The sequence below is a fragment of the Carcharodon carcharias genome, chromosome 3, assembly GCF_017639515.1.
Source record: "Carcharodon carcharias isolate sCarCar2 chromosome 3, sCarCar2.pri, whole genome shotgun sequence".
In the NCBI taxonomy this organism is placed as follows: domain Eukaryota; kingdom Metazoa; phylum Chordata; class Chondrichthyes; order Lamniformes; family Lamnidae; genus Carcharodon; species Carcharodon carcharias.
This window is the reverse complement of record NC_054469.1, coordinates 187,135,421-187,163,283: the sequence shown is the minus strand read 5'-3', so window position 1 is coordinate 187,163,283 and position 27,863 is coordinate 187,135,421. Positions and strand designations below refer to the sequence as shown.

Genomic DNA, 27,863 nt, shown 5'->3' with positions numbered 1-27,863 from the left:
TTAGATCTGATCCGTTGGTTGTGGAATCGCTTAGCTCTATCACTTGCTGCTTATACTGCTGGGTCCACAAGTCGTCCAGTGTTGTAGCTTCACCAGATTGACAACTCATTGTTAGATATGCCTGGTGCTGCTCCTGGCATGCCATCCTGCACTTTTCATTGAACCAGGGCTGATCCTCTAGCTTGGTGGTAATGGTAGAGTGGGGGATTTGCCGGGCCATGAGGTTACAGGTTATGGTCAAGTAAAATTCTGCTGTTGCTGACAGCCCACAGCGCCTCATGGATGCCCAGTTTTGAGTTGCTAGATCTATTTGAAATCTATCTCATTTAGCATGGTGGTAATGCCACACAACACGATGGAGGGTATCTTCGATATGAAGACAGGACTTCGTCTCCACAAGGGATGTGCAGTGGTAACTCCTACCAATACTCTCATGGACATATGCATCTGCAGCAAGCAGGATGATGAGGATGAGGTCATGTATGTTTTTTCTCTTGCTGTTTCCCTCAACTGCCCGTAGCTATATCCTTTAGAACCCAGTCAGCTCAGTCTGTGGTGGTGCTCGCTGGGAGATCTTCACATGTAGTGGCAGTGATGGATTTCAGGGTTCAGGACCTACTTATTCTCTACAAAGATGAACAATCAGATGTAGCAGTGATCTGTGAGAGAGTGATAATCATACATTATCTCAGATCAGAAGGCCAGTGAATAGTCAAGCAGTTCACAGAAGATGTTTGATATAGCAGAAAATGTTCTTGAAAAATACTTTGGGTCAAAGAAAAGAGTGATGATTGAATGATATACATTCTGTCAGAGATGCCAAGGAAACAGTGAGCCCATCAAACACATGTGGCACTGTTGCGGCAATTGGTTTCTAGATGCAAATTTGGTACACTAATCAATGAATGAATTTGTGACAAATTAATTGAAAAGACTTCAATTCTATGATTTAGGGAAAATCTCCTTATGGAGGAGATGATTTAACCTTGGAAAAAGCCATGACCTTGGCTGTCCAAATCAAATATGCAATGTTACATTTGAAGAAGTTGCACAGAAAGCACCCTCAGACTCCGGGTTGCAGATACAGCTTGTCCAACCATCTCAAGTGCATGGGTTACAGACCAGTAGGTCTCAGTAATCTCATCAACATGTGACCCATCACACTCAGATACCTTCAAAACATTGCTCAAATTGTGGACATGTTCATCGAGTCACAACACCATCTCCAGCTCAAAGGTTAAAATGCAAATCATGCTTTAAACGGAACCATTTTGCAAAGGTGTGCAGATCATCGAAGGAGAAGACTCAATTGGTATGACATGTGAAAGAGTGTCTTCCTGAGAGTGAGGTATGACATGTATATACCATCACAAAAGGTAAAACACCAAATAATTTTAAGGAATGCTCAGTTGAGATCATGGGAATCTCAGTGTCACTTCTTATTGATGTTGGTGTGAAAGTATCTATGATGTGTGATAAACTGTACCATCAAAGTTTTTTGCAACTCTCCCTCACTCCTGAGACATATACTCTTCAAGGTCATAAAGTCTCTCTCATTCTGGTTTTGGGAATGATCACAGTTCAAGTCCACTACAAAAACATCACCCTAGACAGGTTTACTTTCTTTGTAGCTAAAGGTAGAAGGTTTGGATTCAAACATGAAGACCCACTGGAGCACACATTAATGTGATTGATAGTGCAGACTATAGTGCAGACTATATATGTCAGCATCCTTTCTTATTTACTGGATTAGGGAGATCAGGGGGTACTGTGATGCTCCTCCTGTTGACACATCAATTCCAACTGTTTCGCAAAATTTGAGACAGTTGCCATTTGCAATCCATGCTGAAGTGTCATGGGAGCTGCAATGACTAGAAGCAGGTGGTATCATTGAGTGAATTGACTCATTGTCATGCATATCAAATTTAGCCATTGCACAACGCAAAAATGACAAACTTAAATTATGCATCGACCTTAAGGCGATCGACAAAGCTATCATTCCAGAAAAGTATCTTACAGCTTCTGTTACTCAGTAAAGTGTGTTTCAGTCCAGCAGAATGCCCAATGGACTAAGGTCAGCACCTCGCACATTCCAGAAGATCATTTCTTCAGTCTTGTCAGACATTGAGATTCAACCTGCTTGAGGACACCATAGTCCATGGAAAGGGCAAAACAGAACACAATCAGCAGTTATCAGCAATGCTCACTTGACTTGCACAGCACAATTTGATGCTGAACAAGGACAAATGCATATTCACAGCACCCAAGATTGACTTTCTAGGGTACAGAGTAGCAGCAGCTGGAGCAAAGCCCACTGATGACAAAGTCAAAGCTATTCATGTACTTCCTCAATATTTCTAACCTTTATCACAAATTTGTTCCCAAGTCGCAGAGATCATGGAGCCTCTTCGAAAGCTACTGCACATAGATTCACAACGAGAGTGGCCAATTGCACAGCAAACAGTGTTTGATACATTAAAGGTGAAGATAGCATCTCTGCCCATCCTCATGTATTTCAACCCACGTGAGGAAACAAATGCCACAACAGATGCAGCTGGAAATGTGATTGGGGCTGTACTCTCACAGTACATTGAAGGAAATGAATGACCAATCAAGCCCGCTGTTGGAAACTGAATTCAAATGCTCTACTAGAGAGCAGAAGCACTTATGCTTGTTAATTTTGCACATGTAAATCTGCAGTAGAAAGTTCACTCTCTGCATTGATCACCAAGCACTTACTACACCGTTAGCTACATCAGGATCTGGTCATCAACCTCCATGCATCTATAGAGGTCAGATTGTCTTCATCGGTATAACTTTGAGGTTGAGTTTTTCACAGGTCCATGCAACCAAGTTATCATCTGCCTCATCAAGCTGATCATGCAGAACCACACCCACAAGTTCATACATCTCAGTGTAGTCATCAGAGACCTTCATATGTCAAAGACTATTTCTGTACTTAGAGTTCAGTTTGTTTTTTGCAAGAAATCAATGTACATATGTTTGTTGTTTAGGATGGTTTAATTTAAAATAAGGTATTTCGTTTTACAAGGAGGAAAAAATGTAGTGATTGAATTGTTCAGTGTTTGATTATGTGAATCTGTTTACAATTGATGCTCACTGTGCTTGATTGGTTAAGCCTGGGTGTGGATTTAGCGAAAAGTAAATAAACTGTAGAAAGAGCTGGAAGCCAGAGCTGAAGCATGGAGTGGACATTTTAAAGCAATGTAACTAAAATCTGTTACTTCCGCAGAATCTAGTGTTATCTCTGCATAAATCTGAAATATAAAACATACAGCACCAATAGCCTACATAATATCGACATATGGATCTTCCTCATGTTCAACATAGTCATCATTATTGGTAAATAAAAACAAAAAACTGCGGATGCTGGAAATCCAAAACAAAAACAGAATTACCTAGACTCGAAACGTCAACTCTTCTTCTCCGCCGATGCTGCCAGACCTGCTGAGTTTTTCTAGGTAATTCTGTTTTTGTTTTTTATCATTATCGGTAATACTGGTAACTTCAGCATCATCATTCCATGTGTAATCTTCCTTGGTACTGTCAACCGCATTCGATATTCCACATTCTAGAAATTATTTTTTGACAATATTGGGATCAAGTTCATTCCACCCATCTATGACCCAATGACGCAATGTTGCTAGGGAGGGTACTTGCATATTTCCGCCCTTACTGAATGTTTATCTTGCCTTTCAACATCAATTGTGATTACTGTCTTTGAGAGGTTTATTTATACACACATGCAAGGGCTGAGCAATACTCATGAAACTGCCAGGAATAATTGCCATGTTGACGTTGGTTGATCTCACATCACAGGCTATATCGTTGACAAGGTGGGATTTGAACATGTCCCAGCTGAGCAAACACTTTTCTTTGCATAATCCTCCTGGTATCGAATTCCACAATGCTTTGATCTATTTCTTACGACCAGATTCATCCATCCAGTCTTTCTCATGATCATGGACGTCAACGCCTTTCTGAAATTTCTCTTTGGGGAGGGTTTTGTGTTTGAATATCACCATAGGCTTTAATTTTGTGCCAAGCGACAGACAAGGTGGAACCACTAAGAATCATGTATTCTTGTGGCCAGTCATATTTACAAGGGCGGTTTTTTCACCAATCTTGGCAACTGTCTTTTTGCTGGCATGTCAAAATTAATCGGTGTTTCACTCATATTTCCAATGCAGGACAATCGATAAATATTCTCCTCCCAATGTCGGATGGCGAAACGGTAGAACTTGTTAATTTCATCGTAGGGTTCAGGTGGCTGACGCTATGAAATTTTTGCTTTCTGATGGAGTACTAAATTGTGCCTTTTCATGAACACTGACTCCTGTCGCCAACCAGAAAGGCGTCAGAAACAGTTGCGCATGCACACACACTGCACATTGCAACCGCCGATGCTTGCACAACTTTCCGATTGGCAGTAGGAGAGTGTTACGCAAATCCCAATCCCTGCACAGCCCAGCCAGTTCATTCGATAGGTAATTTGGCACTTAATCCCAGAGTTATTGTCTTGAACCCCACATTGGACGATAATTTTTTGATTTAATATTTATCTATTTATATTTTTTCTTCAAGACACTGAACAATTTTGGTGAATAAAGGCCCTTGTCACAGGTAGAGGAACTATAAAGAATGAATAGGGACTTTCCAGGACTGCCCAGCTCCTAAAGAATACATTTATTTATAGAAAATTGTAACCGTTCGCAAATGATGTGAAATGGAATAAGCCTATATATTTTGATGCTGATCAAAGGCTTCTTGATAACATCTGCAAAAAGTCCTATTTAAAAAATAATACCCCAATGTATTTCTGATGAGAAATTTAATAATGACTGACAAATGAACAGAATATTTTGAGGAACAATCCTGACATGATACTATTTTAATTTACTCCCAAATAATAGATTTTAGTTTTCTTCTCAAAACGTTAAAATTTTGCAATTGATAAAATTTGTTATAAGACACCAGCTGTATTTAAAAGCATCTCACTTCCTGCTACTGACACTGTCTCTGCACATGTGCAGTAAGTGCTCCCCTACTGTTGCAGCAAAAATAAATGCAGCCTTTCGTAAATCTTGTGCACCACCTCGAACTTGCCTTGAATTTTGGAATACAATCTTTCTTCGCTTCTTTGACGCAGTAGAGTCAGATTGCTCCGTTGGTGATAATATGACGTTCATTAACCCATTCTGTCACATTTTTCTCCAGGCTAGGCTACTTGCTCGATCCTCCTCTGTTGGCGCATTTATTCTTCAGCATCTTTTCTAGTTAATTAGAGACCTAGTAAATTAGATACCTTTTTCCAGTCTTTAACTATTTTCTCAGAATTGTTCAGCATTAAGGGAAATTAGTCTTCTTGACAAATGCTACAACTTTCATTTTAAATTGAGCTATGTACTTGTTATTCCTTCTCGAAGGCATCATGAGAGATGATGTGACACCCATTAGCCTTGTCGATTGGTTGGGAGATTGCAGCTAGAATTGGTGGAAGGAAAATCTAAAGATTCCCGCACGTACTTTTAATGAGCCATGGTAATTACCAGTAAGTAATTAATAATCTCAAATTCCACACTTCCTTTATTTCAACCGTCCCAGTCTTTCTCATGGTCACGGACAACAACGCCTTTCTGAAATTTCACTGTGGAGAGAGTTTTGCGTTTGAATATCACCAGTGGCTTTAATTTTCTGCCAAGCGGCGTACAAAGTAGACGCAATGTGGATCATGTAATCTCGTGGCTAGTCATCTTTACAGGGACGGTTTCTTCACCAATCTTGGTAGCAGTTTTTTTTGCTGCCAGGTCAAAGTTCATCGATTTGTCATCCATATTTCCAGTCTCGGAAAACTAGGGTCCACTTTTACAAGGTATATGAAAAATTCTGTTTTTTACACCAGTATATACAGTAAAGGTACATTCCTACCTTACACCGAAATTCTCATTAACTCTACATACTGAAATAAAGCCGTCAATAATAACAATTTAATACAAAAATACATTTTTGCCATAAGAACATTAAATGCTTATAAAAATGGGTTAAATGTATATAGTAAATTTACATCTGTTATCCCCACACTCCCAACTCAACTCCCCAGCAATATTTCCTTTAAAACTTAGTTGATGTGCTTGGCCAGTTTTTCAGTGCATGGTCCCTTTAATTATTTTTGTGCAACCGTTTTGTAGGAACGTTGGTCCCCAGCCTCTTGTTCTGAACCGTGTGATGTATAAAAATAGTTGCTGCCCTAAAACCTTTATTTACATATCATGACATAAGAGGAAACGCCCCAATGTACAATGGTATTTATCAGAACATTCCTGATTTCACAAAAAAGATCTCAGAAATACTGGTGTGGAAGCTTGTATCACCAAAGCAGATGCAACGGAGACAGAGGAACTGGGAAAATGAAATGGAGTCCTTTCAGGGGTCAGGCATGAGGAAGTGTAGTCGAGGTAGATGTGGGGTTATAATTAATATAGGCTATCAACTTATCACCAGCCATGGAGGCAGAAAAGTCAAGGAATGGAATGGAAGGAAAGAGTGGGAGATGGACTGTGTAAAACTGAGAAGAGTGGAAATTGGAAGCAAAATTAATTAAGTTTTCAATGAACTGGAAGAAGAGTTGAGGGAGGGAACCTGTTTGGGTAGTAGCAACATCTTTAATTTGGAGGAATGAGATGAATTAAAAGAGAAATTGTTCACTGAGAGAACAAGTTCAGCCAGGTGGAGGGGGGTGATGGGCAATGGAAACTGCTTGAGCCTCCATTCAAGGATGAAGCAGAAAGCCCTCAGACCATATGGAGGTGTAGAGAGATTGGACATTCAGGGTGAAGAGGGGACATTAGGGCCAGGAAATTGGAAACTTTTAAAGTGATTGTGGACATCAGAAGAGTCAACGATATAAGTTGGGAGAGGCTACACAAGAGGAAAAAAAATGGAGTCAAGGTAGGAAAAAATCAGTTCGGTGGGTAGGAACAGTCTGAAATGAAAGGTCTATGAGGGCAGTCCTCTTTATGGATTTTAAGAAGGAAGTATGAGTGATCTCTACTGCATTGGAGAACTATGAAGTTAGAAGCTGTGGAGGGAAGATTACCAGAGGAGATAAGATCAGTGACTGTTCTGGAAACAATGGCTTGGTGTTCCATGGTGGAGTCATGGTCGAAAAGGAGGTAGGAGGAAATGTGAGAGAATTGACCAGAAACAGAACCATAAAAACGCTGTGGCTACAAGAACAGGTCTGAGGCTGGGAATTCTGCAGAGAGTAACTCACCTCCTGACTGCCCCAAGCCTGTCCACTATCTACAAAGCATAAGTCAGGAGTGTGATGGATTACTCTCCACTTGCCTGGATGAGTGCAGCTCCAAAAGTACTCAAGAAGCTCGACATCAGGACAAAGCAGCCTGTTTGATTGGCACCCCATCCACCTCCTTCAACATCCACTCCCTCTACCACCGATGCATGGTGGCAGCAGTGTGTACCATCTACAGAATGCACTGCAGCAACTGACTAAGGTTGCTTCGATAGCACCTTCCAAATCCGGGACCTCTACCGAGGGCAGTAAAGGTATGGGAACACCGCCACCTGCAAGTTTGCCTCCAAGCCACATACCATCCTGACCTGAAATATATCATTTTTCCTTCACTGTCGCTGGTTCAAAATGCTGGAACTTCCTCCCTAACAGCGCTGTGGGTATACCTACACAACATGGAGAGCAGCAGTTCAAGGCGGCAGCTCACCACCACCTTCTCAAGGGCAACTAGGTATGTGCAATAAATGCTGGCCTAGACAGCAATGCCCACATCACATTAAAATTATTTTTTAAAGTTGTCGTTTAGCTTCTGCAAGTTAGGTCTGTCGCCAGTCAACAACAGAACCCCCCCGCACCCCCCTCAGCAGATTTAATAACAATGTCAGGGTTGGACCTGAGGCAGCAAGTTCAGAGGAAGACAGGTTTGAGTGAAGGCAGCAGAGAAATTGAGGCTGCCGGTGTCACCCCTGCTGTCCAGAATGAAAAGATCAAGATAGGCTGAGAGCCCAGAGGGAGGGGTTCAGGTGGAGGGAAACACTGGAGGTGGGTTAAAGGGTCTGTTGAGCAGCGGTGGATTCCTGGTCAAAGAAGTGGGCATGGAGGCAAATAGCTCAACGTCATGCTGAGCGCTAAAATTCATTAGGTGGGTTTTCCTCTACACTGGGGAGACCAAAAGTAGTTTGGTGACTGCTTTACGGAACACCTCTGTTCAGTCTGCAGACATAACCCCGAGCTTCTGGTGGCTTGTCATTTTAATTCTCCACATTGCTCTCACACTGACATCTCTATCCTTGGCCTGCTGCACTGTTCCAGAGAAGCTCAGTGTTAGCTTGAGGAACAGCACCCAATCTTTCAATTAGGCATTCTACAGCTTTCTGGAGTCAAAATTAAGTCCAACAATTTCAGATTGTAAACTCTGTCCCCGTTTTGTTTCCTTTTCTTTGCATGTATGTTTTTCTCTTTTGAGTAGCACACCTGCCCTAGGCACATATTTCATTTCTATGGGCCTGAACTTCCTCGGAGTGGCAATCAGTGTCGGATTGCCACTCCGCTCCTAGATTTTACCATAATTTCTTTTCCAGCCCGTCTCGCCCGACCTTCCGACGCAGGCTGGATGAGATCCAAGTCGTGCAGCTTGTCCCGGGGGCCTAGCGTTGAAGGGGACCTCAGTCAAAGCCCCCTTTTTTATGGCACTAGCTGTTGTAAACCAGGTAAGTTAAAGGTTCATTGACAGGCCAGGAAGAAGATAAGTGTATAAGGCAAGTGAGTAAGAATTGGGGGTGGTCTGTGGGTGGAGGTCAGGCTTTGGGGTTCATTTGGAGGTGTCAGGCCTCATGGGGGTGGGAGCAAGGGGCCTCAGAGGGGTGGGGGGGTCAGGCCTTGGGGAGAGGTGAAGGAGTCTGGCCTTGAGGGGAGTGGGGGCATTGGCCCAGCCTCAGGCTGTGGTGGGAGAGCGGTGTGTGGGAGGGTCAGGCCTCGGGGAGGTTGGGCCTTGGGTTGGGGGGGGGGGGGGGGGGGGGGCAGTTGTGGGGGTGGGGTGGATGTCGAGCTTCAGAGAGGGCTGTTGGGTTGGGTTTCAGTGGGGAATGGGGGGTTAGGTCGTGTCGGGCCTGGGAATGATGGTGAAAGTTGAGGCTGATCGGGGGGCAGGTAAGAGCCCTCACGGGGGTGGGGAATCCCGTGGGTTGTGGAGTCCCTGTTGGGGGTTGTAATCCCTTGGGGGTGGGAGGAGTCCTGTGGGGGCTGTGGAGGGAGCTGGGGTGGGTAGGTGGGGGTGTCCTGTGGGTCTGTACAATAGTTTCCCTTAAGTTAGAAGAGGTTTTAATTCTTCTAACTTCTTCTGGGTAACTACTGATGTAACCCAATCAGAACCATCCAAAATTTGCAATTTAAATTGCATTTTCAGATGGTTTCCAGTGTAGGGCAATTGCCCAGGGGCAGTTGCATTTCTGGGCCATTACTGTGCAAACCTTACCTGTGAACCTCCGAAGGTGATTCCCCAGTGCATCTTCGGGGTAACCCTCCCCAAAATGACACCCTGGAACTCAGAAGTTATGGTCCTTTGTTTCTTTTCTTGCCCCAGCACTATCCCCTTTGGCCCTATCACTAGTTCTTCTGTCATTCAATCTCTCCTGTGTTCCAACCTATCACAGACCTTTCCTTTATCCTACTCATCCCTTACTTAAAACCTATTGTAACTCTAACTTTTCCAAGTTCTAATAAAAGGACATCAACCTGAGACGTTGATTCTATTTCTCTCTCCACAGATGCTGTCAGACCTGATGAGTATTTTCTGATTTTATTTCAGATGTCCAATATCCACTTTATTCTGCTTTTCACAAATCAAACATCTTGAGAACTCCAGTGTAAACCTTGTGTTAAACGGCAACCGTAACTCTTTCGAGTTAAACGGCAACCGTACCACGTTGCAACGAGTGCAAGCTTCAAATGCAATGTGATAATTGACAGCCGGGAAAGGAGGGCGCTCGCACGTCATTGGACGAGAATAACGCGAATGCGCAGTATTGGCAGGTTCCCGAAAGGGCGATGGTGCTCATGCGCCAGAATGTCCAGGTTTCCACTCCGGGTGAAAGCCGCGCATGCGCAACAATGACTAGGTTTCCACACTGGGCGAAAGCTGCGCACGCGCACCAATGACGAAGTTTCCACACCGGGCGAAAGCGCGCACGCGCAACAATGATCAGGGTTCCATTACCGGGCGAAAGCGCGCATGTACAGCACTAGCAGGGTCCACTGGAGGAGCGTGACGATACCAGTTGCTAGGACGTTGAAGGCCGAAGTGTCTTTCTGCTTATAAGGGGAGTTCCGGGTAGAAGTAAGTTCTCTTTTCACCTGCACTCCTCCTTCGACAGCAATGGACAAGCGGGCATGGTTGTAGACTGGCTATTCGCCTTTACCCCACTCCGGGACCGCCCCGTGTCTTCCCAGTCGGCCCGATGGCAGCGGTTGGAGTGGCGAGCGCATTGCGCAGGTGTGCTGGCTGTCGCAAATTACAGGGTCTGCTGGTGACCGGGAGTCAGTGCAGGAATATGCAGACCACTGGCTGTCTTTATGCAAAGAAAAGCTTATTGAAGAAATTCCTCTCCAAAACAAAGTGAGTGCTTTGTGCTTACGTGATTTATAATCAGAATTGTAGTTTGTATAATTTTTTGGTGGCAGAGTGGCGGTAAAGCGAGTATATAATTTTAAAATCCCTGCTCCTGCTGATAAAATGTGAATGTTGCGCGTGTGTTTTAAGTGGAAGTCTCAATTGTACTGTGTCTTCCTTAAGCAGAATTTTTAAGTTGTTGTATAACCACAACGCTGAAATTTTTTTTTAAGAGCTTTGAACCCACTGAGGAGACTTTAAGCAGTTCCGCATCTAGCAATCTGCTCAAAAAACTCTGCTCACATTTTGACAGCTGTGACAAATTCCACCACAACAGTTGAGACAACCCACAACATTCTAAAATAATCAACATTTTAAAAGGAAAAAGTGAATTCACACTATTTCCCGGTGTTAATGGATGCTTTAAAAAATTCAAGGGCCTGGATCTGCACCTTTGCTAGAAACTAATTAGTTCTTTCTTGGGCCATACCCTACCTGTATACCAGATTTTGTTGAAATCTGTCTGTTTTTGAGATATGTGGTTTACAGACAGGGGTGAAAGTGGCAGAGGTAATAAACAAAAACCAGAAAATGCTGGAAATACTCAGCAGGTCTGGCAGTATCTGCAGAGAGACAAAGAGTTAACGTTTCAGGTTGATGACCCTTCGTCAGAACTATGCTGATGAATATATAAATACAAGTTGTGGTTAAATGGCTTACTGTACCTATATAGTGTTCACATAACCTTAATTTGATTTATCTGTCCCCTGCTCCTCCATTGAATGATCTTAAAAGTGTGAATCAAGCTGTCGAATTGCTCATTTTAATCTCGGCATTATTACAATGGTCTGATATAGTGTGCTATGTAGTTTGTTAGGAAATAATGATGAAATGTATCTTGTGGATCTTTAGGAAAAATCCAATGTAACAAGCTGGCTAACTAATTGCCATTTTGGAGTATTACAATAAGATTTATGTGGTATTTATAAGTACAGCACTTGTTATAACAGCCCCTTTTAATACTAATTTAGTTTCATTTTAATATTCATTGAATAAAAACAAATAGATTTTGGCGAACTACACTGGCACTGGAAATTAGTCATTTCAGAATGAATCCTAAACCATTAGAGCCAGTCTTCATTAAAATTACAGAACTTGGGTTAAGCTTGCTACCACCATGTTCATTCCTGTTCGCAATGGCAAAACTTTCAGAATTTTCCATGGGGATAACTTTGCATGTGTGTGAGCTTGTTTGGTGGTAGGATTGCGATTCACAACAGCAATGTAACTGTGTAGCTCCCAGCCTCAGTGGTGTAGCAACAGCCTAAAACTATACCTTAAATATTTATATGCTCAGCCTATTGTTTTTTGACTGTCAATACAGGAAGAAGTTTTGGTATGAAAGCCCTACACTGGGATCACAACTGGTAAGAAATTTTTCAGTAAATAGTGCATGCAGTTTACAATTTATTATTTTTCTGACCGAGATAAAATAATTCTAGTCTTTGAGTCATGCAAGAAACTTTTAGTTGGTGTAATAGAGAGAGTTCATGTGGTTTCTCTGGTAGTAAAGAGCTTCAACAGTACTCATTCAGCCTCAAGCCATAAATTATCTATTTTGCTTCGTGTCATAGCAAAAGCCAAGGATGATACCCATCAATCATGAAGTTAACAAATTACATTTTAAAAATAGACAATATCCAACAGCTTTGAATGAATCAAATCACTCAATTTTTCTTTACCATTTTTCTTCCTTTAGCAATCTAGGATGTATCCAACTAGGTGACTTTTCTACTTTGAGAACTACCAACCTCTTAAATACATTCTTTTTATCTATTTTTATCCTATGTATTTCCTCCTTTACTGTGACATTAGCAGCTGTCAAGAAATTATAATTTTCATTATTATTGTGGTTTATTGTAAAGTAGTTTTATGGATGTGAGTGCAGATTGCTCTGTGTAAGCTTGAAATTATCAAAAGAAGTTAGGGGTAAAAGGCATTTGAAATGCTAATGAGTAAACATGGATGAGGCCTTAGCATGTAGGTTGTGAAGGAGATTTGTATTTTTTAGATAAGTGAAAGAGTTGTTGGGTTTAAAAGGGATGGTAGGATGTTTGCAACTAACTGGCAAGGTTATTATGTTTTATTTTTCCCCAAAGGTACTGACCACATTAGCAACATGAAATATATTTATATTATGGGAAAAGTACATTTCCAAAGACATATAGAACAATGGAATTTACAGATTAAAGAGAGAGAAACATATAATAAGGAAGGAAGGTTGATGTTATTTGGCCATGTAAGATCTAACAGGAGTGTGTGAAACAGCCTTGGGGAAGCTTCTGTCTATTTTTGCAAAAGTCTGCTGTGCCCAGTAACTAAAGTTGGATCAAAGCCTTTGGAAGAATGGATGCTGTGATAAACGTGCTGACTTGCTATTTAAATTAAAAAATCTATTTTGGACTGTTGCCTAAAAGAGGGTGTGTAGTTGGGAGACAGTTTAATTAAGAATTTTTGGATTTGTTATAATAAGTAACTAATCTTGTGTAGGTGCTTGAAGTCTTTTATTTTGTTAATAAATGTATTAATTTAGTTTTTAAAATCTGTAAAGGTGTTAGTGAACTTATTACTACTGAATTTAGTGCACAAATCTTCTTGTAATAAATTAAATTGCAAAACCATTTTGATAGCTTGGCCAAGTTTCCCTTGTGGATTTGGTGCAACTGGGACACATCACCTGCCACGTCATAACACAGCATCCTCTTCTGTATGAAAACTGATGCAAAGTACTCATTTAGTAACTCAGCCATGCACTCTGCCACCTTTTTGGTTCCTATTTTGCCCCAACCCTCCCCCGTGGCTACCATTTTCCTATTTGCATCTTTTTAAAAAGACTCTTGGCTTCCTTTTTATGTTACTTGCTAATCTGTTCTCATTCTTTGCCCTGCTTGCTTCTTCTTCAGTTCCCCTCAGTACCATTTGGATTCAGGTTGGCTCTCTACTGAATAATGAACCTAACATATATCATAACTGCAACTCCTTTTTCTCTCGCATCTCTATATCTTTAGTTGTTCAGGGAGCTCTTGCTTTCTCCTTTTTCTTTCTCCCTCGTGAGAATATGTCTAACGTGTACCCACATCACCTCTTCGAAGCCTTCCCATTGCTCATTCACTCTTTTACCTGCCACGCTTCATTCCAGTCCCCTTGGTTAGATCCATTTTTAGTTCAAATAAATTAGTTCTCCCCCAGTTGAGTATTTGCACATTTGATATTTTCTGGTTCTTTGTCATAACTACTCAAAACCTTAATGACATTGTGCTCACAGTTTTCCAAATGCCCTACCATTGAATCATACTCCAATTCCTCTACTTCATTCCCAGCACTGGATCCAACACTGCTTCCTTTCTAGTTAGGCTTGGAACATAACTGATCAAGAGAATTCTTGTACACATTTCAAGAATTCCTCCCCTCTTTGTCCTTTATACTGTTATTTTCTCAGACAATTGAAGTCCTCCATTATCACTACTCTAAAGCTCTAGCATCTTACTGCAATTTGCCTTCAAATTTCCTCCTCTACTTCCTACCACTTGGTAGCCTATAGCATACAACCAGCAACATAATAGTTTCTCTATTGTTCCTTAACTCTAACCAACCTATGTTTGAACTCTCTTGTACCTATCCCTTTCTAGTGGCATAAAAGTATCTCTGATCAAGTTTGCCATGCTTTCCTTTTTCCCCCTTTCCCTATCTTTCCTGAATACATTTTAGTGAGGAAAATTAAGTACTCTTTCCTCCCTTTGTTGAACCAGGTTTATCATGGTGTCCCTCCCTCTGCCAAATTAGTTTAAATCCTCTCTTCCACCAGCATTAGTTAACCTATTAGGAAGACTATTGGGTTTTAAGTTGTAATGCTAGGACAGTGCAAAATAAAACCTAATACTATGCTTGACTACGAAATGCTGGTGTATTGTGCCAGGCTTTGGTCTCCACATGTGATGCAGGATATTGTAACCCTGGAGAGGGTATCCAAAATATCTATTCTTAAGAGTCCTTACTTATGAGAATAGACTACAGGAGTTTGAGTTTTTATTTTAAGAGAAACACAGATTTAGAGAGTCTGCAATTGAGAAAATGAAAGTTTAGATTCAGTTGGGTAGGTTTATTGTTATGAATAGGGATGCAAATAAAAATCCTTAAGCATTTGATTATCTTGATTATTTCTTTTCAGGGTCCGCTCCCTGTCCCTCTGGAACAGATTATAAAGCATTCAATGAGTATTGTTTTCATGTAGTCCTTCATAAGGAAGATGGATAAGTTCCTGGGAGAGGGATGAGAAGCTATAGCAATGACAGGAGACTTGTACTGGGACTTTTTTCAGTGGACTGGATGAGGCTTAGGAGAGATTTACTGTACGTTTTTAAATTGATGAATTGTTGTAATGTCAGTAGGAAACAACCTCTGGTTTGGGAGTTGAATGGAGAGGGGTCAGTTTAAAACTCCTCAACTGAAACCAAAGTAAGAAGGTAGGATAAATAAATTATAAGATCTCTAGAATACTTTACTACAGGGAATAGTTGAGTCAGAGACCATTGCTTCTTTTAAGGGAAAAGTAAAGGAAAATACGCAAGAGCTAAAATGGAGACAGCAACTGGGGCAAAAAAAGGTCAGTAAGTTTCTCTGTGGACCCAGGGCTCTGGGCCCAACAAGGAAACAATGAGCCTCTTCTACCATTGGATTCCCTTCCTCGAGCTAAGGATTATTGTCTAGGTCCCTGAAAGTGGCCTTTTAACTGCCAGGCAGCCACTACATGTTGACTTCTTGACTGTTTGGGTGAGCAAGTGGCATGTTAATGAGTCTACCTGCTGCTTTTCCTTTGTGGACCAGCTGTATGCCTTGCTATATTTCTGTCTGGGAGTTAAAATAAAGCATAGTTAGCCAAATTAAGTGAATGAATTGAGAGTCAGCTAGGTTTGGAATGATTGGTGGGTACTGCAATGTCCAGGAACATTGTTGTTGCTAGTTACTTGATGCTTCTGACTTGCAATCTCAAATTCATTAGCACTTAAACTTTGTTAAGCAAACACAGGCCTAGGTCAGTGTGAATTTTGAACCTTTAAAGGAACACGTTTCTACCTAAACGGTTAAATAATTGTGCAATACACAGTGTAGCATTTCTTGGGTTAATAAAACAGTAGCAAGTTGAATGAGCAGTAGCAAGTTGAATGAGCAGTTAACCTGTATTTTTGGTAACATTTGTTGAGTGAGCAATGTTGGTTTGAATGTGGGGAGAAAAGTGTTGAGGGATTTTGCTTAACATGAAAATGGACCACTTCATCTGAAAAGCAACAAAGCACCACTGGAGAATTAGCTTTCATCATATGCTGAGGTCCTGTAGTGACCTTTGAGTACACAACCTTCTGATTTAAAGATGAGAGCACTACTGATTGGTCCAAGCTGAAACATTAAAGTTGATATGAAATCAAATTCACTAGATTTGGCCTAGTTTGGATCTACCTCAATGTTTAAAAAGTAGTATCTTATTTATCTTGACAATTTGCAATTGTTTGGTTTCATTTGCTGTTTTTGTATAGTTTTACAAGCCCTCCAGTTTGGAGAATGTATTGAAACCTCAACGCAAGGTGCAGAAGGAGGACACTATCCGAATGAGAACACTCAATAATGTTCTTTATAAAGCAATCACAGAGCTGTTGAACAGTAATGAAGTCAGTCCAGAAGTATATGACCACAAAGTTGAGATATCCAAAGTATGTACAACTTTATTATCATCTTAATGTATTATTCTATCTAAAGGCAGCGGGGAGAAGGAAACAATATGAACAATTTTAATATCAAAATTTTTTAATTTACTGAGAACTCCATGAAAGCCCATCAGAATGCAATCTCCCTTCCGGCATCGGTGTTGAACTGGATTTATTTTTAACAAGTTATCCTTCTGTACCTCCTATCGTATTTGTTATTTGTTTGTAAATAAAAGCTCTATTTCTTGGGAATTCGTCCAATCTTTTATTTTGAAATCTAACATGACTCTCTGTTCCAATACTCCCTTCTCTTGTCTCTCTACCAACTACCACCCTGTGATAATCTGTTCCAAAGTACCATTACTGCTATATAAAAATACCAAAATTTCCTCCTGTTCTTTCACATCAATCATTTTTCATAGTATTTCCTACAGTCTTATACCTGAAAGAAAAGTGTTATTAACTCCAGATTTCCCATACCTGTAAAACTCTTGCCTGTATTGCGTGCCACATCATCCTCTTCCCTGCAGAGAGTGAAGCCCCAGGGTTGCTTAGTAATCCTACCATTTTCCTGTCTTCAGATACCATCTTCTATACAAAAATGCATTCAGAACTACACATTTTGAAATGGGTCTCTGTGTAAAAATCCTACAGATTGATTTGGATAACTGCCTCCAGGCTTCCTCAGCATCTTGACCAGATTTCAGTCAGGTCTTAACACTCCCAGATGTAACTTATTCTCATTTATGTGAAAGCAGGGATCTTTGTGGGTCCTTCTTAGTGACTGTAACTAGAAACTGAGTAAACAGTAGGTATTTAGAATGTAAAGACAATTCTATAGTAGGAGCATAAGGAATGGATTTGGATGTCAGCAGTTTAGAAAATGCCAAGGGAATTTTTCCTGTTTGCTATTTGTAGTGAGATTGTAAATGCCTTTTTTAAAGAATGTGATTGATTTTGCTACAAATCACTTTCAGTTATCTTATAATAAAAATGTAAGAGAAGGAACAAAATCTCTGGGAAGGTAAATTTTATTCTGAAAATGCTGAAAAAACTTCTTAAAACATCAAAACCAAGGGATAGAATGTTTAATCCAGAGGGTAGAACTTCTATTCTCTAGATTGGACATTTCATCTTTTGGTTTCTTTGGGACAAATTAGCTGTTCTTTTATTTGAAGTCTGTAAAATTATTTGTGATAGTATAAATAATACTGGATGATAACCTGGCTACATTGATAGTTCAGGATAAAACGTGCTGAGTCCTGACGATCTGCTGATCAAGATTGAATCCACAGCTGTACAAAAGTTCAGAGATTCATTAATATTTGGATTGGCTGCTGGTATTATAGGTTCTTTTGACTGTGAATTTTTCGGCATGTCGAGCTTACTGGGTGGCAAGTGGTTCCATGGCAAAAGATGATCATGTTCAGCAAGTCTTGGATAAATATTCCCCACGTGTAAGGTAAGTGTCATCATCACCATTTTTCTATTAAGTTGTGCGCTGATCATTACATTGGCAGTTCGATGTTAACTAAACCACATTTGAGTACTGCTGAGAAAAGAGACATGCTGTCGAAGCTTTTCATCTTGCTTTCATCAGGTCAATTCACAATTATACCAAAGTAAAGGGGACAAAAATTTGTATTACATGAGAAGAGAGTGCTGATTAGATTGGCAAGTGTACTATGATTGGTAGAGGTATTGCCATGGAGAATGCACCAGGGAACAGTTAACTGCCAAGCTTTTGTTCAAATTCAAACCAGGCTGGTGGACTCTGGTCAAGTATTATCATGGGGAATGAACCAGTGAATGGCTATCCCCCTGGCGTTTGCTTAGTTGATAAAGGCGCAATGCATGAACATGCTGCTTCTGTCTGCAAAGGACTGGGCTCTGTGAATATATGTAGCTTCTAGCACTTGTAAATGTGCTAAAACATGAGCCTGACTGATAATCTTAAATTGGTTTTCTGAGTAACTCTTAGCACAGGATTGTTTGCCAAATGTTGTGCAATCATGGAATCACATCTAATGTTGGACACTGTTTTGAGTTTTGCAGGCATGGGCTGGTTGGGTACGGTTTGTAATTAGCCTGTTGTGAACAGCCAACGGGGCATGCTGTTTGATATGATTCGCCAGTCATTGGGATATGCTGTCTACATACTTGCCAACACACCAGCACTTAAATTCATGTATCACATTACTCATTAATGCGATAGACTGAATGCCTTTTTGGCTTGACAGCAATGTCCTGTTAGTGGAGAACACCACGTGTGTTGCTACTGCTTGGTAACAGCTCATTTCACCTGTCTCAAAAATTTGAGCAACACCTTGCCCTTCCAGGGTAATTTGAGATAGACTGGGCATTTTTCGGGACTGAAAGTGGTGGCCTTAGATCCACTCATGAGTTTGTGTGATATACAGTGAACAGCAATCTGATCAGGGTAACCATTATCCCACAGGATGGCTTTAATGTGCCCTAATTCAGCATCAAGCTTGTATGGTGAGCAAATTGCTCGGGCCTTATTTATGAGGTTGCCGATAAGTCCAATCTTGTCTGTGTGGAACTGTAGGAATCCCAATGTGTATATTGTTCAGTGAAGGTAGGCTTGTGATAGACAGTGGTAGAGAACCCATTGGCAAATTTCTCAACTAGCACGTCGAGGAAAGGGAGCTCATTTGACTGTTCCGTTTCAAAGGTGAATTTGAGCACAGGATGGAGCCCATTAAGGTATGTAAGGAAGTTCTTACCTGCAGCTGCCAATTCAAATATAGCAAATGTGCAAGGGGTAGAAGATTAGATGTCATTCCATCGAAGATGAGTTTCTCGTGGAAACTGATAAAGATGTTTGCAAGAGCTGGGCCTGGTGAGGACCACATGGCAACACCATCTATTTGGGCACATATAGTGTTGTTGAAACTGAACTCAACTGCACGCATTGCTGAGTTCATAAGTTCAAGGAATGGTGCATTCTCTATGGCAATGCCTCTATCAGTCATTTGCCAAGTAAATTAGCACTTTCTCCTCATGCAGTATAAATTGTTGTTCCCTTTACTATTGGTATTCTTGCAAACTGTTCTGATGACTGCAAGACAAAAAGCTATGACAGCATGTCTCCTTTTTCAGCAATACTCGAAGTTCCATATTACTAAATTACTATTTATAAGCCACGTTTACTGTATCTATAGTTTTCAATGAAACAGGATATTGAGAATACAGTGGGAGCATTAATTGATTTAGAGGGGGACAAATTCCAAACAAATCAAAATGTCCTTTTTAATTTCTAGACACCTACTTATTACTCAGCAAGTCATGGGCAACGTTCCTCCAGTGGTCTTTGTTAAAGACCAACAGCAAACAGCAGTAGCTGAGGTGGGTAATCATTGTAACGAATTTCTATGATGAATGATGTGCAAATAGACTGAACACCAGCAAATAAGGCTTTATGTATTGTTACACATTTTTTGTCTGTTCTGAACAGAATAATGTACCTATAGCTCAACAAGAACATGATGCATTTGTCATTGACAATTTGACAAGACCATAAAAAAGGAAGATAAAACACTTAATTCGTGTATATCATTTCTTTTTAACATACAGATTTTTAAAGCAGATTGTATTAAAACAAATTTTACTTCTTAATACAGGTAGAAAGATTGTTAGAAATTGCTGATTATGGCTCTGAAGAAGAGACTGCAGATACTGGGCAAGTTTGGAACCCAAAGCATTTTAGGTAATTACCATTTATAACATTATTTTAAAAAAGGTGTTTTAATCCTGCAAATTTGATCTTTGAGACAAAAATAAACAAAGGACCATGATATTGGTAGCTAATTTGATGTGTTTCTGTCATGCATGCAATGTAAACTCATACTTGCGCCAATGAATAGTTGCCAGTCCACTGTCTTAACCACTTGAAGAAGGCGTGCAGCCTATAGATTCCATTCTCCTAGTTGCAGCAGAATGATCTGATCATTAAATCAGGGGATGATTGGGAGGGAATACTGAATCACCCAAATACAAATTTCAAAAAGTAACATTTTGGGGTGCAATATTTGTGTAATTTGAGACATGTCATTTGGTAAGTGCAGCGTGTTTGGAAGGAATAGGGATTTTGGACCTATGGTTCCCAAAAGTCCCTTTACTGGAGTTTTCCTGTGTTAAGTTTGTGTTTGTTGTAGATGAATCGATAAAGATTGATTTACTGTGATTAGTCAACTCCATTATCTTTGTATAATGTGACTATGAGGATGGTAGAAGGTGAATTACATGGATCTTGGTTTTTTTTATCTAGCAATTGCTATGTACAGGAACACTTGATTATTTAAAAAAAAATTTCTCTTATCACCTTTTTCCCTTGTAGACAAGTTCCTCCAGACTCTACCTGGAAACCTACTTCTCAAGAATCTATATCAGTCTCATCTGATCTGCCTCCATCATCTCCTGAGGTGGATCTTTTTGGTATTGACCATGACTTACTGAACAGACAAATATTGGAATACAAAAAGAAAAGTAATGGAAACTTATTGGAAACAAATAGTTTTATGTTACCAGAACAGTGCCAGGAGCAACTAGCTTACCTTAAAAAACTAAAGAGAATAAAGAAGAAAAAATCCAAGTACAAGCTTGATGATATCACACCTGAGATGTACTTGTTAGAAAAGTATAACATGGACTCTACAATGGCTGACACATTGTCAGACAGAGAAGAGGAACTGAAGGAAATGAATGAGGAAGTGAAGGAACTCGAGGTGGAGGAAGAAGATCCAAAAAATCACTTGAAATCTCTAAAAGACATATAGTTATTAAAGTGTGTACTTGTCTCTCAATCTTTACAATTTGTAATTAAATTTGTTCTGTAGTGCTGAGCCACTGAACTTTATTTAAATAAACCACAAAATGTAACCCTTCACCTCCCCTAGGTTCCTTTTTTATGAAAAGCTGAGTGTTGTGACTACACATGGGAATCATTCTCTGGTTTGAATTCTTCAAAACTTTGTTAAAACTCTTCGGATAAAGTGATCAAATAGTGATGTGCATGATTTTCTGTCGTATTTTGCTGCGGTAGATATGATGAAAGAAATTGCAGTCCGTCCAGCTGGTCCCAAAGTTCAAAATGTAGCATTACGATTCAGTTTGCTATAACTTTCTAATGCTGAGTTCCTGAGTCCAGCCATTGCAGGGAGACATTGAGGTGTATTGAGCATGGTAATCCAAGATTTGATTATCACTTAATGCACCCACCACTGAGTTTTTTTTTTCTTGGCTGTTCTTTCATTTCTATAATTATTAGCTAAAATGGGCGCTGCAAGAGCCATTTTTATTCATGTATTTTTTTTAAAAGAATACAACAATGTTTCAAATTTGGATTCCACAATAGGGTTAATTATATTTCCACTGTTATAGCACCAGATTGCCTACTTTGATATCCTGACTGACTTGTTTCTTTGCACAAAAATTTCTATAGATGTTGTCATGAATGCTGAACTTATCAAGATTATAAAGGTTCCTTTAACTCAAAATAAAACAGAAGGTTCTGAAAGGGGGGGGAGGTGGTGATGAATTCCTGGTTTAAAAACTTTTGTTTGGAAAAGTGTCTGTGCATTTCAGGTTGCCATAGTGTTGGGAGTTGAGAAGGAAGAGAAGCTCAAATAGAAACCCATTGAGTTGCAGTTTATAACATCTCTCACAGAACAGAAAAAGCTGCTGCTGAGTAGCAGGGAGAAAAGAATTGGAACTCCCCCAGGGCCAAATCTGTTCTGTAGGAAACGACGGGGAGCAGAAGTAAAACTCCCTGAAGAAAACTGTTTTATCAAAGATGACTAAGCAGTTTAAATGGGGTCAGCTACATGAATCTCTGGAATTCTAGGTTGTCAGGACTCTTGTGACACAAGGGAGAGGGGGAATTTATCAAGATGTGCTTTGCTGGTGATAAACTCAGGCAGAATGGACCAATTGTCAAAAAACCCTGGTACTTTTGACCTGGCATGGCGAGGAGTGGTAAACCTCTGCTGGAGAGCTAGGAGAGACTTTGAGACTGTCCCATTAATACTACATATGTGCCAGTAGTGTGGCTTAGAATAAAAGTTTTTTGAGGCATATTCTGGTTGCATTGGTTAATGTGACACCTTTTTCTTTAGTTATTAGGCAACTGATACATCAAACTAATGTTTGATCTATGTTGATTTTAGTTACAAAAACAGAAAATGCTGGAAAAACTCAGGTCTTACAGCATCTGTGGAGAGAGAAACAGTTGACATTTCAAGTCCGTATAACTCAGAGGTCTGAAGAAGAGTCATACAGACTTGAAACGTCAACTCTCTTTCTCTCTCCACAGGTGCTGTCGGACCTGTTGAGTTTTTCCAACATTTTCTGTTTTTGTCTGCAGCATTTTGCTTTTATCCTGATTTTAGTTCATTTGTTACAGTAAAAGTGTTAAATAAAATGTCCTTTTTTTTTCCATTGACATCCTGTGGATTCCTTTCTTTTACAAAGCTATTGGTCTACGGGATCATAACACTAATAAGATGAGGAATCATAGTATACTGTTCTTCATTGCCTTTGAAAATAGATGTTAACTAGTTGTTTGCATAGCCCAAAATTTAGGGACTCTCAGCTATTGTCCCTTCTTGTCTGCTTGAGATGAATAATTGTTAGTGAAACTTACAGGGAAAACTACATGGACAACATTTTTCTCAATTGTTCAGAATCAGCAGGTTTTTGATTTATTGGAATCCCCTCCAAGTTACTCACCATCCTGATTTGGAACTCCAAGACACCACTGTTGCTGGATCAAAAACCTGAAACTCCCACCCTAACAGCACTGTGATATACCTACACCACAGAGACTGGAGTGGTTCAAGAAGACTGCCACCGCCACCACCTCAAGTGAAATTAGACATGGGCACCAAATGCAGCCCTGCCAGTGACACACTCATCCCGTGAATGAATTTATAAAAATGCAGCAGATTTAATTGGATTTTCATAAGCAGTCTAAAAAGTGAGTACAATGGATGCAAACTAGTTATCACTTAGCACTAAACATGTTTGGCTGAATGTAATGTTTTGACTGTATTGACCTCCAGTTTGTACTATACAATATGCTGTAATACTGAATATGGTATTCTTACTGTAGGTAAAGTATCAGCACGAATAGGGTATGTATAACAGTAATGAGTAGTTGAGATTGGTTGCTTGCAATTCCTGCACCCTGTGGAAATTTCAGGACATTCCATGTGTCTTGTGGAACCATGTGTAGGAAGTGTCTCCGGCTGTTTGAGCTCCAGCTGAGGACTTCTGAGCTTGAGAGGCAGCCAGCGTCTCTGTGGAGCATTAGGAAGCATAAGTTTTCTGGACTGCATATTCCAGGAGGTGGACACGCCACAGACAGTGAGAGTATAGGATAGTAGATGGGTAGCCATCTAGAGGAGTCAGATGAGGCAAGAAATGCAGGAGTCTTCAGGGTGTGAGACACACTCAAACTGGTACTTAGCATTGGAGACTCCTGGCAGTGACAACATCTTTAAGGGCTGCTGTCTAGACAGTGGCACCGATGGATAAGGGACTGGACAGGACAGAGCAGCAGTGAGTAAAAATGCAATTGTGAAAAGATTCCAATGTTAAGGTTGACAGAGGCATTTCTTTAACTGTCATTGTGAGTTAGTGATGTGTTGCCTCCTTCGTACCAGGGTAAAAGACATCAAGGATATAATACAGAATATTCTGCAGGAGGAAAGGAGTGAACCAGATGTTATGGTGCACATTAGTACCAACAACATAGAGAGGGCAGGTATTGAGGTTGAGGCAGGGCCCTTCAGACTTGCTGATCAAGAAAACACATACATTTCTGAACCATTCAGTCTTTGTCCTCTGGCCTCTTAAAAGTTTTCACACAAAGACACCTAAGGACTCCAACACTTCTCACCTTCAGTGAAGACCTATGTTCTTCAATCATTCCACTTTGTTGCTCAGGAGTCATTTCATCTTTCTAATCAGTTAGGTGACTGATAAAATAAAATCCAATTACACCCCTTGTATGAAATAATTATATTGAATAATATCATGCACCCAGGCAGAAGAAAGTCTTCTACAGAATGGAAAAGATCTTGTACAGTTTATTTGGGTTGCAAGTATTGAATCTTTCCCCCAAATATGAATTTACTGTCACTGTCCATATGGTGCGATATGCAAAGCAAGTTAATGAGGGATGAAGAAATCACTGAAATCCGTGTTATCGTCTGCACGGTGTTATAAATAACTAATGGGATATTTTCCTGTCACATTAATAATATTGCAAAATGCTGTTAGAGTAAAATTTGTACTCTCTGGTTTGTTTAATAATCAAGGAGGTATCACCTATAGAGTGCAAACTAACATTATGTTGCTGCTGCTCATAATATTAATGACCTGTGCTGCGCATATATCAGACAATATTTATAATTAGATGACAACAATGGGTGTTATCATTAACTAGGACCTAGCTGTGATTTTGTGAATCTTAAAAGGGGGAAAAATATGCATGATTGAGGGGGAGGGCTAAGGGTGGCAGGAGGGCGGGGAAAAATGGGTTAAGGGTGGTGGAGGAAAGATGGAATAAGGGGCCTAGAAACAGGAGAAGCACTAGCCCATAATTTCTCTCCCTGGCCCTGGGAAACCAAACCACAAACTATGGTAACGCAAATCTAACAACGATTTGGGGTCATCAACAGAGCACCCACAGGGAGAAATCATAAAACGTCTTCAAAGGAAGAATCAGAAGACTTATCTTAGTGAAGGCATACTGAGAATTGGTAGCACCTGTTATGCAGTGAATGTCCTTTCTTCTGCCATCTGCAAACCTCGAAGATTCACAGAGAGGCCAGCATTGGGAGTTATGGAAAAACCAATTCCAGAGGTATCGAGCAGGGTCCTGTTTGTATGCCAAAGAGCAGAAGCATCAGGTTAGTACATTCCCATATGCAGTGGGCCTATTGTTGATGTCCTCCACAAACAGAGGGGATAGAAGAAACCTCTGCAGAATTTGAAACCATCTTGAAAGCATTCAATGCATACTTCAGCCCAAAACGAATCTCATAATTGAGCCAGCATGATTCAATTAAATATCCCAAGGGACAGGGGAATCCACTGAATTGTTCCTTACAGACCTATATAGGTTAGCTGGTTGTTGTGGGTGTGGTGCATTGAAAGAAAAATTTATTCACAGCCACATTGTTGTTGGAGTCCACAACAAAAAGTTGTCAGGTTTTTTGCAGGCAAAAGATGACCTAATACTCGAACAAGCAGTTCAATACCTTGGACATGCCGAATTTAGAGAGCAAAATCAGCCACAATCTGTGGAAATACCATGGCTTCTGATGAGTCTGTTAGTTGGGTAGGCCCAAAGGTGGCAACCTCACCCACTCAAAAGTCCATCAAAACAGGGGAAAAAGCAGAACACTCTGCAGTAGCGATTTTAAAGTGGAACGCAAAAGCAGCACAGAGAGCAAGATTGCCCAGCAAGGGGTGCAGTGTTTCTGATGTGGAGAGACAACTCTTCAGGTAGTTCTGTAAATCTAAATACACAATTAAAGGAAAAAAGCAAGAGAATGTCTCTGAAAATGTCTCAGGAAATTGGGAATAAGGACGGAAATAAGAATACAGATTTCCTAGGAAAAGTGAAGGATCAAGAACAAAAATTTTGGTTAGTTGCTTTAGAAGGTCAATTGCTTTAGAAGTTAAAGGCTTTAAAATTAAGTTCAAACTTGATACTGGAGCTGGTGTTACAGTACTGGATGACTATTTGGAATGGCTCAAAGCGGTAGCCATCCAGCCATCAAGAATTAAATTGCAAGGCCAGGTAGTATGGATCTTCAAGTAAAAGATAACCTCTACCCTTAGCTGCAAGGGGTGAGAGATTACTGAGACCCTCTATATCTTGCACAATCAAAGCACATCTTTATTGAGCAGAAATGCACGTCTATAACTGGGTCTTCTGGAAAAAGTAGATGAAGTCCTACAGTGGGGCAGACAGGTAGCATTCATGGCAGAATTTCTAAGGTTGGGTGACGAACCGATGGATTTCAATTCAGCAGCAGCTGGTGAGATTTATTCATTGAACAGTGGGTCATTCTTTATTACAGAAGCACCATCCGCTGGACTGCATTGGGAGACTTTTTTTATTTGTTCATGGGTCGTGGTGTTGCTGGCTAGGCCAGCATTTCTTGCCCACCCCTAATTGCCCTCGAGAAGGTGATGGTGAGCTGCCTTCTTGGACCGCTGCAGTCCATGTTTTGCAATTTGTATTTATTATGAGAAGATGTGTCCATTAAATTCAGAAGTAATGAGTCCGCTAAGACCTTTTTAGAGATTTAAAAAATTAACTTATAATATTTATTAATAAAAGAAAAGATTTCATGCACATACATAAGATTACAGTTACTTAATACCATAACAAAACCTATAATTCTTAATTAACCTAACTCCCAGCTATACACCCCCTTTAAGGCAATAGTCCAAAATAGATTTTAAATTTTAAAAAACAAGACAGTTTTGCTCAGAATGTTTGGCAGCTTTGTAGGCACCCTCCTAGATCTCTGCATTCTGATGCTCAGGGGCATCATCGGAAAATGCATCAGATTCCACAAATACGCCAAAGACATCAGTCGTTGAGCATACTCAAGACAAAGGTCTGTGCATTTTTATGTACTAAACAAGTTAAGGAATATGAAGGTAGTGCTGGAAGGTGGAGTTCAGGTAGATCAGCTATGAATTATTCAATGGGAGAACATATTCCTGCTTTTATATTTTATGTTCTCATGCATCAAAAAAGTTAACTCAAAAGAATTTTACTTTCAATGAACAGAAGAAATAGAACTAATCTGAAAAAGAATTTAGAAGGAATTTCCCATTAATAGATTAAATAAAGAAAGGAAGCATATCATCATACAGGTGAGAATGTGGAACTCAATGTCATGTGGAGTGGTTGAAGTAGATAGTAATGACTCAGTTATGGAGAAACTTCTTTTTTTATTTATTTAGTCAGTGGATAACATTGTCATTGGCAAGACCATTGCTTATCCTTTACTGCTCTTGAGGAGGTGGTGCTGAGTCACATTATTTAACCACTGAAATCTGTATGGTGGAAGTAACATGATTAATTAGCTAGTGAGTTCCAGACTTTTGACCGAGTGACAATGGAACGCAATGTATTTCCAAATCTGGATGGTGTGTGAGTTGGAGTAGAGCTTGGAGGTGGTGATGTTCTCATGGGCCTTCTGCCCTTATTCTTCAAGATGATAGAGGTTGTGGTTTTGAGAGGCACTGTTGGAGAAGTCATGACAGGTTGCTGCAGTACATACAACAGTACAGCTACATTGCCCCGGTGGTGCACAGAATGGATGTTTCAGATGGTAGCTGGGGTACAAATCAAGTGGGCTGCTTTGCCCTGGATGGTGTTGGACATCGTGTT

At 40.3% G+C, this 27,863-nt stretch overlaps 1 protein-coding gene across 1 annotated transcript; it reads left to right on the top strand.

The window, feature by feature from the left end:
• The first annotated feature begins 10,271 nt into the window (after window positions 1-10,271).
• On the top strand, window positions 10,272-21,322 carry rbfa (ribosome binding factor A). The gene is made up of 7 exons (XM_041183323.1): window positions 10,272-10,667; window positions 12,046-12,088; window positions 16,253-16,426; window positions 17,770-17,882; window positions 19,705-19,789; window positions 20,065-20,150; window positions 20,781-21,322. The coding sequence occupies exons 1-7, from the start codon at window positions 10,510-10,512 to the stop codon at window positions 21,217-21,219; spliced, it is 1,098 nt and encodes a 365-aa protein (XP_041039257.1). The 5' UTR covers window positions 10,272-10,509; the 3' UTR covers window positions 21,220-21,322.
• The last annotated feature ends 6,541 nt before the right edge of the window (window positions 21,323-27,863 follow it).

What these genes read in the sequence shown, in the direction of transcription:
- rbfa (XM_041183323.1), top strand. Translation starts at nt 10,510, where the DNA reads ATGGCAGCGGTTGGAGTGGCGAGCGCATTGCGCAGGTGTGCTGGCTGT. An exon ending in AAATTCCTCTCCAAAACAAA is followed by an intron (nt 10,668 to 12,045) that starts GTGAGTGCTTTG and finishes CTGTCAATACAG; the next exon opens with GAAGAAGTTTTGGTATGAAA. An exon ending in AGCAAACAGCAGTAGCTGAG is followed by an intron (nt 19,790 to 20,064) that starts GTGGGTAATCAT and finishes TTCTTAATACAG; the next exon opens with GTAGAAAGATTGTTAGAAAT.